The sequence below is a fragment of the Grampus griseus genome (genome assembly GCF_964374135.1).
Source record: "Grampus griseus genome assembly, chromosome: 2".
Taxonomy (NCBI): Eukaryota; Metazoa; Chordata; class Mammalia; order Artiodactyla; family Delphinidae; genus Grampus; species Grampus griseus.
In genome coordinates, this window is record NC_139018.1 from 46,349,217 (window position 1) to 46,366,011 (window position 16,795).

Below are 16,795 nucleotides of genomic sequence, written 5' to 3' on the forward strand. Positions count from 1 at the left end.
CAGTAAGTCGGCACCTCCTACAGAAACTTCTTAATGTGCGATTAGACAACGGCTCTAGATGAGAGCACTCATCTAGACATCAATCATCATTCAATCATACTTCAATAAATAAACACCATTGAGAAAAGAAATGTATTAATCAAGTCCCAGAAGCTGGTGGGAGTCTGGGGTAGGGTTCCGGAAAGGGTGGGAGGGAAGCCAGGGTTAACGCACACATTTACCACTGAAATCGTTGACTTAATCATGTCACCAGGAAATTGATCTCAGAGGAAAGTTAAAAGGAAGCAAAAACTGGCTTGAGTTTTAAGAGTGTATTTTGGCACGGTTGTCCACTCCCAATCAGACAGGGCATCCTCCCTTACGGTGGCTGAAGAGCAAGCGGGCGCTCGCGTTTCGGCTAATTTTGAGCCGCGCAGCCCGCCGTCCACCGTCACGTGCCGGCCTGCCGCTGCCGCGTAGCTTGGTGGGGGCGGCTCTGCCTGGCGCCGGGCAGGAAGGGAGGCGGCTGTCGTGCCATTCTTAAAGGGACCCGAGGGAAGGCGAAAGGCTGCTGACGGCCGGAAGGAAAATGGTGAGTTGCTGCCGGGGAGGGTGGGGGCCGGCCGGAGGGCTGGGCCAGCCCGCCGGGCTTTCCTGTTTGCCAGAACCGGTCTCGGCGGGCAGCGCCCGGGGTGGGTCGGCGCCGCTTCCGGCCCGGCTGCTGGTGGGTACCCCGAGTCTGAGTCTTGGCCTCCGCCCGCGGACGCTGCCGCCTCGCCTAAGGGCAGCATCCTCCTGCCGGGCCCGGGGTCGAATCGTCCAGCGGGCTCGGCGACTAGGGTGCGACCAGCGCGGGTGGGTGATTCTCACCGGGTCCTTCTGGATGGAAGGTTTTAGCTGCTGCTGCGCTGAAGCGTCGGAGGGGCCGTGGGTCTGGCCCAGGCGAGGGCTCCCCCAAACGCCGGCTTTTCTCCCAGGGCCGGGCCAGGCCCAAAGGGCCGGCGGACGCCGAGCACTTTCGGCCTGGCCGCCTTTGCGGGGAAGGGCTCGAATTCTTACTCCATTCTCTCGGCCTCACCTTAGTTTCTTTTTCCTCCTTCCCTTGGCCTGCCTCTAAGGATTTCTCTTTATCCATGCTTTCTTCGAGTTATGGCAGTTGGAAATCTTTTGACCCAGTGCTTTGACCCTTGGCCTTAAAGTAACTATCAAAATCTTAGTTTTGCGCGGTCTGGGGGTTTTGGCTTCCGTCTCGTATGGGATAGACCCCGCGCTCAAAAATAAAGTGTAGAATTAAATTAGTTACCCAACGAGGATCTCCTGCATCTTCCCCATCGGGTTTTAAAATATGCTTCTCGTGTCTTTAATTACAAGCAAAACACAAAACTCCCACTGTTCTATTCTCTGACCTCCCACCCATTGCTCAACCCACTTCCATCGAATAGATCTTGTCTTGGTCACTAAATCCAAGGGACTCACTCTTCAATTCTCACGTTTCCTGACCTTTCAGCTGCATTCTGGGTGTTGATCACGCTCCCCTCTTTGAAGCATTTTCTTCCCTCATGCTTCCCCCTTGGCTTCTAGGATACAGAACTGGTTTTTCTCCTACGTCGTCTCCTGTTGGTCTGTCTGTGTCCCATGCATTTCTCCTATCCTGTAGATCACAAGTAGGAGTCCTAGGCTCCATCCTAATGCTTCATTTAACATTTTGTATTTTTTTCTCCTTCGTTTCTTACCTGCACTCATAGCTTCAATTACCACTTACCTATATGTAGATGACTTGTGAATTTGTAGTGCAGACCTTGCTTCTGAGATCCAGCACAGATATTTATATCCCACTATTTAGTTAACATCCCCTGGGAAGCTTTTCCCCTCTTGAGTGCCTCAAAGCCCCCTCAGTTTGTCCAAAATAGGACTCATCTCCTTCCCCTCAAACCTGGTGTTCCTCAGTGTTCCTTAACTTAGTGGAAGGTAGCACTGTTTAAGTCTTACACAAGCCAAAAAGCTTAGGAGTCACCTTTTTTACCGATCCACCCCTCCCAGTATTGTCTGTCACCAGCTCCTTTGTGGTGGTTAAGTGTGGGCTAAAGTCAGGCTGTCTGGCTTGAGTCCTGGCTCCCCTAGTTGCATAACTTTGGGGAATATACTTAACCTCTCTAAATCTTATTAATAAGCTTATTGCAAATTGGGTATACTATAATACCCATCTAATGGGATTGTTTTGAGGATGAAGAGAGATCCATGTAAATTACATAGCACAGTGTTTTCTCATAGCCTTTAATACACGTTAACAATTATTAACAGAATTCACCTGCTTCTCTTTATCCTCATCAGTCTGTCTAAGCTACTTTTCGTCTCTCACCTGGACTAGGCTTGTCAGTTAACAAGTCTTGGTCTATTCATCCAGGTGCACTGCCTGTTTCCTGCATGCAATCTGATCACTTTCCCTGTCACCACCTACTTAAAACACCTTAGTGGCTTCCCTTTGCTCATAGGATAGAGACCAAAATACTTAGTATAACCCACTGGGCCCTATGTGGTCCAGCCCCTGCCAGCCTCCTCTTGTACATGTTACAGCTCGTCTCTGTGCTTGAGTCACACTGGCCTTTCGTTATCTTAGATGTGCTGTGCTCACTTTAATCAAAGGGCCTTTACATAGGCAGTTTTGGTCCTTTAGATGCCTTTTTCAGGCAAGTCTCCTGTAACCATGCTGTTGTCCACTAGTCATAAGTTCTCATAACATCAAGTTTCTCTCCTTTCCAGCTCTTATCCTAGGTACAAACAAATGTATATTTTTTTACCTGATGATTTTTATGTACGTCTGTTTTCTAATAGACTTTATAAGCTCCTTGAGGGGCCCATAGTTTTAATCTATTTATCTTATATCATTGTATCCCTAGCACTTAGCACGTGCTAACACTCATTAAATGTTCATTGTGTGGATTATCCAATAGATGACCACTTGAGTTCAACTCTCCACTTTGTATGTTAATATTTACCATACAGTGTTGTTTTCAGGGTGTCATACTGATTTTTAAATGCTTCTGTTGACTGGAAGCATTAGAGTTGGCTGAGCCGTGGTCCTTTTTCTTGTAGGAAGGAATTTTTGGCCTTATTAAGGTATTGGGAGGGGTGAAAATGAAAAAAAAAGCAATATAGATTAAATCACAGCATGTTTTTCACTTGGTTTACTATTCTTAGAGTGTCAGGATTGCACAGGCAGCTCTGGGTATAAGAACTGTAAGATAAGACTCATGACAAATTGCTCTTTGCCTACAAAAATGTAAAGTATTTATTAGTTTCTACTAAAGGGTTCTATCTTTGGTTGATGAAAGATTGGAAATTCTAGTTTTCTGATTTATATCTCTTTCTTGAAAGATAGGAAAAAATAGACTAGGCTTGAATACTGCATTCAGGAAGCTCCATATGACTTAGCATTTCTTTCTCTAAAGAGAAGTAAAAGGATGGACATACATGACTCCTACAGGAACCTAATTTATTGGATAATATGTATTGGTGGGATGTACTTTCTAATTGTATAAATAGCACATCCTATGGTATATCATAACTTATATGTTACCAGTGTTATGAATTTAAAGGACAACTTAAAATTGATAGCTATTTACTGTTGTAACATATGCTCTTATTTACCCAACACAGGATGAAAAAGCAGGCTTTTCTTAAATTTTTCTTTTAACTTAAAATTTGAAGCCTTAATTCTTTCAGATTGTAATGAGACATGTATTTTGGCATTGGTCTCAAAACACTTATAATTTTCTGAAGAAGTGGGTGGTGGGGGGAGACCCATATATGAAGAGACCAAAGAATGTGGACCTTGTTTGGAACCTGACTCAATCAAACTCACTGTTAAAAAAGAAAAAAAAAAAAAATTAAAACAATAGGGAAATTTGAACTTTGAACTCTACTTGAATAATTCACTGGAATTATTATTAGTTTTTTTTAGGTGAGATAATGTTATTGTCATGTTTTTAATGGCACATACTGTCATTTTATTAATACATATTAAAATATTTATAGTTAAAATGACTTTGGGCCTTTCCTATATGACGGTCCATGGGGGCAGTATTGAGGTTTTTGGATGAAATAAGATTAGCTATGTGTTGATTATGATTGAAGCTGAGTGTTAAGTGCATAGGATTTCACTATACTATTCTCTACTTTTGTATGTGTTCAAAGTTCACACATTAAAGAAAAAGATTTCCATCCACATGCTTGCAATCAATAGTGCATTTGTACCACTAAAAGAAGAGTGCTTTTGATAATTTCCTTGCCAGATTTCTGGAGAAGAGTTTCTAATATTTATTCATAATTTATAAAAGGTTCTTTGAGTGTTTATATTTGTTTCATCTGGTTTTGCTTTCATAATTCTTAATAGCTCCTTTTTTTTGGATCCGTGTAGTCATTTAATTAAGATATAAAATGTAATCGGTCTTTACTCCTATGGTTTATTTTTCATAACTTTTGCTTCTTTTTATTTTTTCATAGTTGTGAGACTCAAAAATGAACTAAGGCCTTATTAACTCTAAGTGTAATAAGATGATTTTCCTGTTCTTGCTGCATAGTGCAAAAATATTATACTTTCTAACAGCAATGATCCTTGACTTTTCCCTTATTCTTCCCTTCCTCTACAGTTCTGATGAAATTGCACATTATTATGTGTCTAGTTCTTTGAGATATTTAGTAGCCAAAGAGAAAGTATACCCTACATATAAGATGAACAAATGTGTATAATTTAATAACGTAGATACAAAGCTTGGTAGATTTAAAAGCTCTTTAAGTGTTCATGTGTTTCACATTAATACTTTCACATAATTATGACATTTGTAGGTGTCAGTATACCTTCATAAAGGTATTAGGTTTTATAACTTTAACATGTACATATGTATATTGAAGTCATGGCATTTGATAACATGATTTTTGTCTTTTCTAGAGTGAGTCTTTGGTAGTTTGTGATGTTGCTGAAGATTTAGTGGAAAAGCTGAGAAAGTTTCGTTTTCGCAAAGAGACGAACAATGCTGCCATTATAAGTAAGCTAAAAACGATTGTCTCCGTTACATGGTCTTAGTTTGGAGTTTGGCTTTATCCTATAGCTACATCGAATAACCTGAACCTTTAGAAAGTTACCTCCTCCAGTTTTAATTCCCCCCCCCACCAGCCCCCATCTGTTAGGTCACTTTAAAAAGTAGCAGCTACTGTAACAGAACAGAGGCAGAGTGTCCTGCCTCCGCCCTCAGCTGCCTACACAGCTCTGGAGAAGATGATCATCTTCTTGGTCACTTGGTCATTTGTAGTGACCCATCCAACTCCATCCTTTAACTTCTCAGGGGACTAAAAATAGCCTGGCCATTAATCCTCAGACAGACATCTTTGCCTACACCTAAAGTGGTACAGTTCAGCATTATGTTCAAAGTGATTTGAGGTCTTAATTCAATTGTAGACTTGAACTCTAGTTTCATGGAGAGTACTTTTAAGTGTCACTGACTTTTGACAGTAGAAAGAATGATTTGTATATTGCCTCTTCCACTGTGAACTGTATGTGATGTTATGCAGATTTCTTTTATATTCTTAGGTAATATTTAATATGTGGGTAGTGATTTAGAAAGATAAAGGAAGAATGAGGGGGTGAGAATGTAAAACTCTATATACTGTTAACAGATGCATCTGGCAGATGTGAATTAATGAGGTGGTGACAGCTTGTTGAATTATGGTTCTTTTACAAACAAATACTACAACGTAGGCATACAGTTCTTTAAAGTGACAATGTGCGTCAGTGCCACTTTGCCACAAAGAGTAAAGCTATTTGAGATCATATTGTGTCTCACAGGATTTACTATGAAATTAGTGCAAAATAAAAAATTAGATAACTTTTCAGAGTAACGGAAAAGAATATAGGCATAGATTATCTAAACGTATTTCAGTTTGGCTTTGGGCTCTGTTGCATGTATTTTAATAGAGATATCACTACTATTTGGTAATTCACTTTCTCAGAATACTCATACTGCACCATGAAATCCTGACTCTGGAGAAGCTGGGAATCTGGCGGTTGTTCTGTCCTGACCCTTGGTCCACGTTTTGCTTGCAATTCTAACCATGTGCAATAAACCAGTCTCAGTCACAATGACCTTTTCAGACCTTTTCTTATCATCTAGGAAGTGCATTTGAGTTACGAAGTTCTTCATATACACAGTAAATGTAAGGAGTTGACATAAAGTTCTAAATTAGCAAATTAGGTGCTGGGAATTCTGGGTAAAAGCTTTTAAATGCTGACTGCTTGTAGAGTCAAGCTTGTGTTTTATGCTTGTGTTTCTTCCTGTTTTAATTTTGGATGCCAAAAAAAGGGCTAGGACTCTGCGGGTTGGGTAGATCAAGTCACATCAGAATCACAGTTTACTCATACTATATTTTTATTTTAGTGAAAATTGATAAGGATAAACGCCTGGTGGTGCTGGATGAAGAGCTTGAGGTTTGTTGGATCAACTAAATATAGTTTTATCATTAAGCAATTATTATTGCCCAAAAGATGCTATATTAGTTACAGTTACTTCTAAAGCGAGTTCTAAACCTTTAGACATGATCATTATGCATGAAAAGCATGTGCTAATTATTGTGTAGTGCATTGTCTTGGTAATATAATCACCTTCCATAAAACATTAATGAAATCCAGGGTAATAAGTAGTAGAAGTTAGGGCTATATGTCTGGTAAAAACTGAATCAACTTTTTTTTTTTTTTTTTTTGCTGTACGCGGACCTCTCACTGCTGCGGCCTCTCCCGTCGTGGAGCACAGGCTCCAGACACGCAGGCTCAGCGGCCATGGCTCACGGGCCCAGCCGCTCCGCAGCATGTGGGATCCTCGCGGACTGGGGCACGAACCCATGTCCCCTGCATCGGCAGGTGGACTCCCAACCACTGCGCCACCAGGGAAGCCCCAAAACTGAATCAGCTTTATAACTTGCTTCTAAATTGGTTGGCCAGTAACTAAAAAGTAAAGCCCTTTAACCTAAGTATTTAGTTTGTCAAGTAACTAATTTAGAGTGAAAAGAAATTAACTTTTTTCCCCTAAATCAGATATTGTTGTTGCTCTGAGGAGTTGGCTTATCTCACTCAGTATTTCCTGACAATTGGAACATGAGCATAGACTACTCTGCCTCTCAGCCCCATGTTTAGTTAATACACAGAGCTAAACTGAGTGGGCTGGAGTAGGCTTTCATTGCACTGAGGTTTTAATAACCTCAGCTTATGTACAATTTAGTAAAATAAAATTTTATGTTGTGGTATAAGGTTATGAATTTATACCTATTAGTAGAATAGGTGCTTGGTATATCTCTCAAGAATTTATGGGTAAGAAAATGTTTAAAAGTTGTTTTCTTTATGGTTCCAGGGCATTTCACCAGATGAACTTAAAGATGAACTACCTGAACGACAACCTCGATATCCTTTTCTTAGTGCTTTAGAAAGATTTGTTTTTTTAAGTGGTCACCATTTTATTTATGAAGTTCATTTGTTCAACTTTTTTTTTTTTTTTTAACATCTTCATTGGAGTATAATTGCTTTACAATGGTATGTTAGTTTCAGCTTCACAACAAAATGAATCAGTTATATATATACATATATTACCATATCTCTTCCCGCTTGCGTCTCCCTCCCTCCCACCCTCCCTATCCCACCCCTCCAGGCGGTCACAAAGCACCGAGCTGATCTCCCTGTGCTATGCGGCTGCTTCCCACTAGCTATCTACCTTACGTTTGGTAGTGTATATATGTCCATGCCTCTTTATCGCTTTGTCACCGTTTACCCTTCCCCCTCCCCATAGTCTCAAGTCCATTCTCTAGTAAGTCTGTGTCTTTATTCCTGTTTCACCCCTAGGTTTTTCATGACTTTTTTTTTTTTTTAAATTCCATATATATGTGTTAGCATACGGTATTTGTCTCTCTCTTTCTGACTTACTTCACTCTGTATGACAGACTCTAGGTCTATCCACCTCATTACAAATAGCTCAATTTCGTCTCTTTTTATGGCTGAGTAATATTCCATTGTATATATGTGCCACATCTTCTTTATCCATTCATCCGATGATGGACACTTAGGTTGTTTCCATCTCTGGGCTATTGTAAATAGAGCTGCAATGAACATTTTGGTACATGACTCTTTTTGAATTATGGTTTTCTCAGGGTATATGCCCAGTAGTGGGATTGCTGGGTCATATGGTAGTTCTATTTGTAGCTTTTTAAGGAACCTCCATACTGTTCTCCACAGTGGCTGTATCAATTTACATTCCCACCAACAGTGTAAGAGGGTTCCCTTTTCTCCACACCCTCTCCAGCATTTATTGTTTCTAGATTTTTTGATGATGGCCATTCTGACTGGTGTGAGATGATATCTCATTGTAGTTTTGATTTGCATTTCTCTAATGATTAGTGATGTTGAGCATTCTTTCATGTGTTTGTTGGCACTCTGTATATCTTCTTTGGAGAAATGTCTATTTAGGTCTTCTGCCCATTTTTGGATTGGGTTGTTTGTTTTTTTGTTATTAAGCTGCATGAGCTGCTTATAAATTTTGGAGATTAATCCTTTGTCCGTTGCTTCATTTGCAAATATTTTCTCCCATTCTGAGGGTTGTCTTTTGGTCTTCTTTATGGTTTCCTTTGCTGCGCAAAAGCTTTTAAGTTTCATTAGGTCCCATTTGTTTACTTTTGTTTTTATTTCCATTTCTCTAGGAGGTGGGTCAAAAAGGACCTTGCTGTGATTTATGTCATAGAGTGTTCTGCCTATGTTTTCCTCTAAGAGTTTGATAGTTTCTGGCCTTACATTTAGGTCTTTAATCCATTTTGAGCTTATTTTTGTGTATGGTGTTAGGGAGTGATCTAATCTCATACTTTTACATGTAGCTGTCCAGTTTTCCCAGCACCACTTATTGAATAGGCTGTCCTTTCTCCACTGTACATTTCTGCCTCCTTTGTCAAAGATAAGGTGACCATATGTGCGTGGGTTTATCTCTGGGCTTTCTATCCTGTTCCATTGATCTATCTTTCTGTTTTTGTGCCAGTACCATACCGTCTTGATAACTGTAGCTTTGTAGTATAGTCTGAAGTCTGGGAGCCTGATTCCTCCAGTTCCTTCTTTCGTTCTCAAGATTGCTTTGGCTATTCGGGGTCTTTTGTGTTTCCATACAAATTGCAAAATTTTTTGTTCTAGTTCTGTGAAAAATGCCAGTGCATTTGTTCAACTTTTAAAAGACATATTTTACAAAATTTTCTTCTACACCATGATCATGACCAAATTATTCAATAAAATGTATGCTCATATTGGAAAAGAACCAAAAAATTAATATTATTTTTTAAAAGTTCCTTTTATTAGTACATGTTTATAGTAAAAATTGAGAAAGAAAAAATCCATATTAAATCTATACTTTTAAAAAATTTATTTGTGAGAGAGTATAAGATGTTATAACTTTTGGCGGGGGGCCCATTTATAATTTTGTGGAAAGATAATGAATAATGAAGGTGTGGCCTAAATGGATAGGATAGAAATTTGCCACCCACTAGCTCCCCTGGTGCGTGTTTTCTTTCAGAACTTTGTTGATAAGTACTTGTCTCAAACAGAGCAGTAATTTTAGTTTCCTTAACTTGAGAAAAACCTTCATTGTATATAGTTATAAGTATCAACATGATGATGGAAGAGTTTCATACCCTCTGTGCTTTATTTTCTCCAGTCCTGTTGGTAAGTGAATTTCTTTAAATAGTGCATATTTGGTTCTGATCAAATTAAACCATTTTTATACTAGACAAATATTATGCTCGTTTTAAGGAGGAAAAGTGTTGAATAACCTAAATTGCAGTATGTGCGCACGCCCATACGCACATGAATGCATCCCTAAAAGGATGTTACTATAAAGCATCATCTCTTAGAACTTGCTTTTCTTAGGATAGATTCCTAGACGTGTAGTTAGGTCAAATTGTACAGATGTTTTAAGGAATTGATTTTAAGGAAAATGTAATGACATTTTAAAATATCAAAAGTACATTTTCTTCTGTATTTTAATTTTATTTATAAGTATGTGAACTATGTGTATGATTATGATATATATTTGGTGTTTATTTTTAAAATAGTAGTTACCAGTGATATGCCTATAATCTTGAAAATAGTCCCAGAGTAGCTTACATTGGATATTAAAATGGCTTATTGGTATTTAAAGTATCCATTATCACCAGAACTCCCACTGCCACCACCATTCAAGCCCACAATAAAGTTTCTGCTCATTGAACTCCTCCCTGAACTTTATTATTTGTATCATTTATGTAGCACTTAAAATATACTGCAGTCTATTTTTTAATTAATACGTAAACAGACCGTAACCTTTTTTCAGAGGCAGTCTCCTGACACTACTGACCCAACAGCATCCCCAAACCTATACGTATTAGGCCTTTGTAAAATTCGTCTTGATATTTACCATCAAAACTAAGTGCTGAAAAGTTTTAAAGTATTTGCAAGGCTCTAAAAGTCAAGATCTTTAGAGATCTAGCCTCATTTATTTTTGCTGACCTAAAAGCCTTGTTCATTAGTAATATAGCTGTTTCTCTTTGTGCAGGCAGTATGCAGTGTAAGACTCAAAATACAGCCTTTACACATTTAGACAGAAGTTTTTGTAAACTTGATAGCATAGGAAATCCTAAATGTGTCATTTTTATAAAGTAAATAATGAAAACTCATCACTCTTTCAAAATTTAAGTCTCATTTCTACTCTGATCTGTCTCTTCCAGGATGTAAGCCTGAACAACAGATGATGTATGCTGGGAGTAAGAATAAGCTAGTCCAAACAGCTGAACTCACCAAGGTGGCATTTATATTTGACTAACTTGTTGAGACAATTTTTTCCCTTTGTAAATAGAGCAATACCCAAGTAATCTGAAGAGTTAAGTATTTCTTTATGTAGGTGAAAGTTATTTAGAACAGAGCAGTAAACTAGAGCTTTTTATTAGTTGGAAATAGAATGATAGAAGTCTTTAACCAAAAGTGTTTTTGGAATGAAAATTATAAGTTGATTACAAGAATTCATATTCAAAATATAGGCAGCTTTAGAAAACTACTCAATCTATTGAGAATTTTTCATCTTCCATAATGTGATTTCTAGTAGATAAATGCAGCATTTGAAGCTTCTCTGGGCCCTTTACCATAGACTAAATGAACCAAATTCTGTGCAGGAATTCCATGCTATGCAGTTAACTGTATTGTTTCCAAATCTAAAATTAAAATTTTAAGAATAGTATTAGCTTTATTAAATTAGAACATTCTGTTTCATATGAGACACCTGCTTCAAGATTTAACATGTTCCCATTGTTTTATGGCATTTTTGAAGGTTAAAGGTAAGAGTGGTACTTGCTTTCAAACTTTATTTAACTTCCATGCATTAGTTTGAGTTGAAAAAGTATATACATTTAACATTTTGAAATAGAATTTTACATCACTGGAATGGTATTAAATAATATTTCCTTTCAGTTTTTATTTTAAGGAGAGCAGGGTTTTCCCCTTGGGTGCTTAATTATCAACCCAGGTGATGTTTTTAAGTGCCCTCTGCTTTTTCCCTTTAGCCCACATGATTGTCATTGATACCACCAACTTATAGACACTACGTATCCTCATTTGTACCACGGGAATATGCTGGAGTTGCTCTAAGGGGATTGGGTGGTTAGGAAGGAGCTCTGTTAACAGGCTCATGTCTGCTCTAATCCTAGGCCTGCCCTAAAGTGCTGGAATTAAGGCATTACAATTTACAAGTTACTTTTACAAATAATCTGATTGAATCCTCACCACAGCTCTGTAAGTTGATGGTGAAACTCCTGTTCTTATCTGGGAAAACTGAGGTTCAGAGGATGAATGACTTGCCTAGGGTTGTATATTAGTACATTTCAGAGCTAGGATTCAAACTTTCATCTGGCCTCAAATGCCATCCTTTCTGCTCTATTACATTGTCTTACACAAATTGTCTTTTTATAGCCGTTATACTTTCTGGGCCTGTGTGTGTTCAGATTCTGGCTAGAGATTTGTGGCTGTGGACCACTAATCTATCCTTATAAAAAGAGCTGTATTCCCTCCACCTGTGAAGGATCAGCACCTGCTCTTCCAGTTCCTAACTGGATTGATTTTAAGTGTGTATACGTGGCTCTCTCTTTTAGTGGATAATATTTACAGAACTACTCTTTTAGAACATTTGTAGATTTGTGCTTTTAAGAGTTTTGATTTTATGCTGTCTTGATTGCTAAACTTTGGTAACTGAGGCCCTAGCACTTAAAGAAACGTAAAGGTATATCTAATTTACACAGATTAAGTCATGACCAACATGAAAGGAAGGAGAATTTGGTATTTAATACTCAAATATACAAAATATTTGATTTTTTTCTTAAGGTATTTGAAATAAGAAATACCGAAGACCTAACTGAAGAATGGTTACGTGAGAAACTTGGATTTTTCCACTAATGTGAACTTCTGTGTTTCTAAAGTATTTATGTATTAACCTGACCATACTGGAACCAGACATAAATACTTATTTATGCCTAAAAATGCACTGTTATTTACAGTCTGTTACCTGCAGTAAAGAAAAATTCTTCATTTGTTCAAAGTTTGAACAAAGGGGAAATCATCTTCATAGTAATGAAACTTTGTAAAGTGTTTCCTTATATTTGTAATTGTTAGGTGGACTACTTCTCTCCAGGGACTTTTTGCACTCTTGTGACTAATTTCTACAACTTATGGTTCAGAATTTGTTACTATTTACAGACACCATTGGAAAGTGGGTATTAGATTGTGATAGACAACAGTTGCCTCCTTTTGACAAATACTGGATATAGCAGTTTATATATGAAAATAGCATATTATCACTTGTCAAATCTTTGAAATCAATTTGGGATAAAAGACTTGAGTGACCCAATTTTGAGCCATGAATAATAACTTACTATAGTATAATCTGCATTACAAGCATTTTTTTCATCAATTCCATGCCTTCTTAATTTTCTGTATCCTTTTAATCAAGTCCAGAAACTTTTCATCAATTGCTTGTTCTTAAGGTCTGGAAGTTAGATTTTATAATAAAGTTATGACTATTAGGTTCTCTTCTTATGGAAAATAGCATTTTAGTCTTAGAAATTGATGGATTGTAACTAATTAAGGGCCTCATTCCTGGTTGTGTCATTTCTAGATAGTTTTGAATCTACGTTAATAACACTTTATTTATAAAGCACCTCTTAATGTCCTGTGAATGCTCGTTATTTTACATGTGTTAATACTGTGCCTTTGTTAGCTTTACATTTAGTTTAAGACTTCTACACTCTGCCAGTATTCCAGATTTGGTGAAATTAATACTTTTGTGAAGGGTCCAAGTAAAACAATTTTCTAATATGTGTATCTGGAATTTGTAATAAAATCAACTTGATATTTTAAAAATTCCAACTATCTACTTGCATTGGTGAATATATGGCAGTTGAGAGTTATAATTTGGGGCATATTTGTGATTAGTTTTGTGCCATAGGAAAAAAAATGGTTATCTTAAAACCTTGGCCATAGTTAATAACATTAACACATCAATAGAAATCTCATCTTACATCCTAAATGTCAGAAGATACTCTAAACTGGACACCTGTCTTGTTAGATGATGGTATCCTTGGCATTATTAAAGCAAGGATTCTGATATATAGTGTACTTTAAAAACATATGAGTAACTGTTTAAGATTATCTTGACATTAATTTGACAAAAGGTCTTGAGACTCTAAAGACTACCCCGATTTGGTGAGTGAATTCTTTTATTAAGAATATCTTAATCATTTCAAAACTAGCAAAGGCTTTTTTTTTAATGTTGGCGTATCTCCCATTCATATGTGCTTTGCATTTTTTTAAGCTTTCTGTGCCAACTTTAATAAAGAGGTGAAGATAGTTGGAATTTTCACAATATTGAATCTTCTATTCCAACACTGTTTGGCTTCACTAATCTAAAAAACAGGAAGCAATAGGAAGTTAGTTGGAGATGAGGAAGTGCTAGAGGGGGTATTTGTTTTGGTTAATGAATGGGAAGGGTTCTTTATTCCAATTTCCTGAGAGAGAGAACTTCACCCAGGATGTTTAAGAATTCTTTAAACAGCTATTTTGATATTGGAGAATAATGCTTATAATTCTGCAGAAATGCAAATGTAATCCAAGTGACTGGACACTTCTTCTAATGTTTTTGAATGAAGGAAATGAGATTTTGTTTCATCAGGTTCGCAGCAATAAGAGAATCTAGGGCTGCAAGAATGTATTTTTTAGTGAGGTTCCTTATTTTGTCTTGCATGTTTTAGGTGTTTTTTTTTAAATTTAATTGGAAGGTCCTCCATAATGTCAGATAATATTGACCTCCATACACAGAACTCTTAGCTCCCCTGTTCTCTAACAAGGACAAAGAGCTGTGATAAACCATGCTTTTTTGAGCTTGTCTGACTCCTTATCGATAACATGTATTTTTGCAAGACAATAGATGAGGTTAGGGGATCAGTAGAACATTTTTTTCACTTCCTTGGTCCTATAGGGAGAGTTATAGGTTCCTTGTCCTAGAGTGTTCTCTGTTTTTTATATATATTTCCCTTTCATCTAACCAAATTTTGCATTGTTCTTTTTGAGTATATTTCCTATTCAATCTCTTTTTCTGCCTTCTCCCTAATAGTAACTCCAGATTTTGTAATTCCAGTTTTTACATTCCATTTCTGGTACAGCCATTCCCATTCAGCCTTCAAACTTCATCTTTCCTTTTTGGCAGCAGCTTTTTTCCTGGGAACCTCCTTCATGGTCTTCTAAGTCACCATTAGTTTTGAAATTGTTGGCCTTGTATAAGTTCTGCATAGCATCTAATGTTGTCAAAATAGAACTGACTCGTAATCACAGCATGTTTTTTAGTATGATTTTTGTGGCAACATAAATGACATATGAAGCAAACTGTTCTCAGGTGACTATGCTGAAATTCCAAAATGTCAAAGAGTTTTGAATAGTATTCACTTTGTTCTGGTATTGAAGCAATTATGTTAGGAAAAAAGTTGTTTGGCTGTTTTTGTTTAATTGACTTCTAAAATAAATGTTCAAATTGTCTATTTCTAAAAAGTTTACTAAATGCCTAGTGCAGTTAAACATACTCTTGTTTAAGAGGGTGTTGCTGAATTTTGTATTGTCATTACTAAATGATCTTTGTAGCAAAATGTCAGCACTTTTCTCTCCCTTTTTGTCTCCTATTTTCAGGAGTCGAACGTAGCCATAAACTGTATCCTGGTCTGACACTTTAAAAATTTTCCAGTTAAAGGAGTTTATTGCCAAATTAAATTTGGCTGTCTTTGTTCCCCACTCATATAGATAGTAAGGAAGGGGTTCTTAAAAATATGTCTGGACTACCTTAAAACACGAGCAATGTCATTAATCCATAATGTGGACTAGTGATGAAAAGATATTTTCATAAGAATTTAAATGCTGACATTTGGTGGAAGGTAGAGAGTAACTCGTAATCTATCAATTCAAATATTCTTAGTATGGTTGCTTTCCCTGTTTGTTCAATAGACTGATAATACTGGAACCTACAGAATTTGAGCCTTTACAACTTATGTGAAGAAGTGTCTCAAACATTTCTGGACGAATCTTATTTTGTATTTCTGGAACAATGTAACTCTTTTAGGCCACTTAACATCAGTGCTCCCAAGTTGAATATTCTTGAGAAATTTGTTTCTTATTATGCCATTTGACATTTCAAATCAGTGATCATCTCCCTATGATATTTAAAACAACTACATTAAGGTTGTGATAGAAACTGTGTTTTCTTGCTTTTTGGAGTATAGTTCATACACGTGTAATTACTTGAATATTGTTTGAGATCACTAACATGCCAGGGTAGTTCCCACTGATTTAGGTGGTCCGATGTAATCTCATTCAGGAGGCTTGAAACATTAATGGTTTAGTCTTGTGAATTTTAACAGTTTCCTGTCATCGTTTAACAAAATCAACAGCTGGCACAACTTCTGAAGCTGTGGTTTCAGTCTGTGCGAGTTCATATTGCATGTTTATTTTGGACAGTCTTCTGTTAAGCATGGTGCTTGTACTGGTTTAAATAAAATGTTAACATGAAAGGACTTATAGCTTTTCATTGTTTACTTGCCTCCTTTCCCTTTTGTTGTTATTTACTATTACCTGCCTGGCTCACTTGTGGCATCTGTGTGAACCACACAGATTCAGTTGTTTACTTTATCTGGAAAAACTGAGAGGCAAAATAAGTGGATCAGTTGGCGAAAGTAGGAACGGGGGAGGGAAAATATAACGAGATTATAAAAATTTCTAAAACTTGGTCTGATACTAAAATGGTTTGTTTGTAGGGGCAGAGGGCATTATTTCAAATGATGAACACTTGCTTTCAAAGGGAAGACTAAGTTAGAGGGTCTGTGTATTTTGTAAGAAATCAAATTAAATTGAAGGATCTTTTATTGAATATAGTTTATCACCATTTATTAAACGTCCGTTAAAGACCCATTCTGCCTATATCACAGACTGTTGTCCGTGGTTTGTGTGTCGTGGGTATCTATTGAATGAATACAAGTCAACAGTACTTAACATAGTATTTAGACTTTACCATATACTTCTTGTGATTGACTATGTAGTAGTCACAGTTGGTTTACCGTTGTGAAAGGAGCTGTTTTTGCCTTCCTATATTCAAGAATCTCACAAGGAGAGTTGGCCAGAGGAAACATCTTCCTTATTTCTCAAATTTAGCCACTTAGCTACTCAGACGGCCAGCTCCTAAATTTT

The 16,795-nt window shown here is 37.2% G+C and overlaps 1 protein-coding gene across 1 annotated transcript; it reads left to right on the plus strand.

Moving 5' to 3' along the window:
- The first annotated feature begins 468 nt into the window (after window positions 1-468).
- On the plus strand, window positions 469-16,113 carry GMFB (glia maturation factor beta). The gene is made up of 7 exons (XM_082682064.1): window positions 469-571; window positions 4,928-5,024; window positions 6,411-6,460; window positions 7,377-7,426; window positions 9,633-9,715; window positions 10,756-10,829; window positions 12,398-16,113. Exons 1-7 carry the CDS (start codon window positions 569-571, stop codon window positions 12,467-12,469), a joined length of 429 nt encoding a protein of 142 aa, XP_082538190.1. The 5' UTR covers window positions 469-568; the 3' UTR covers window positions 12,470-16,113.
- The last annotated feature ends 682 nt before the right edge of the window (window positions 16,114-16,795 follow it).

Excerpts from the sequence above, each read along its gene's own strand:
- GMFB (XM_082682064.1), top strand. Across the intron at positions 9,716-10,755 it reads TATTTTCTCCAGTCCTGTTG|GATGTAAGCCTGAACAACAG; the intron begins GTAAGTGAATTT and ends TGTCTCTTCCAG. Across the intron at positions 10,830-12,397 it reads AAACAGCTGAACTCACCAAG|GTATTTGAAATAAGAAATAC; the intron begins GTGGCATTTATA and ends TTTTTTCTTAAG.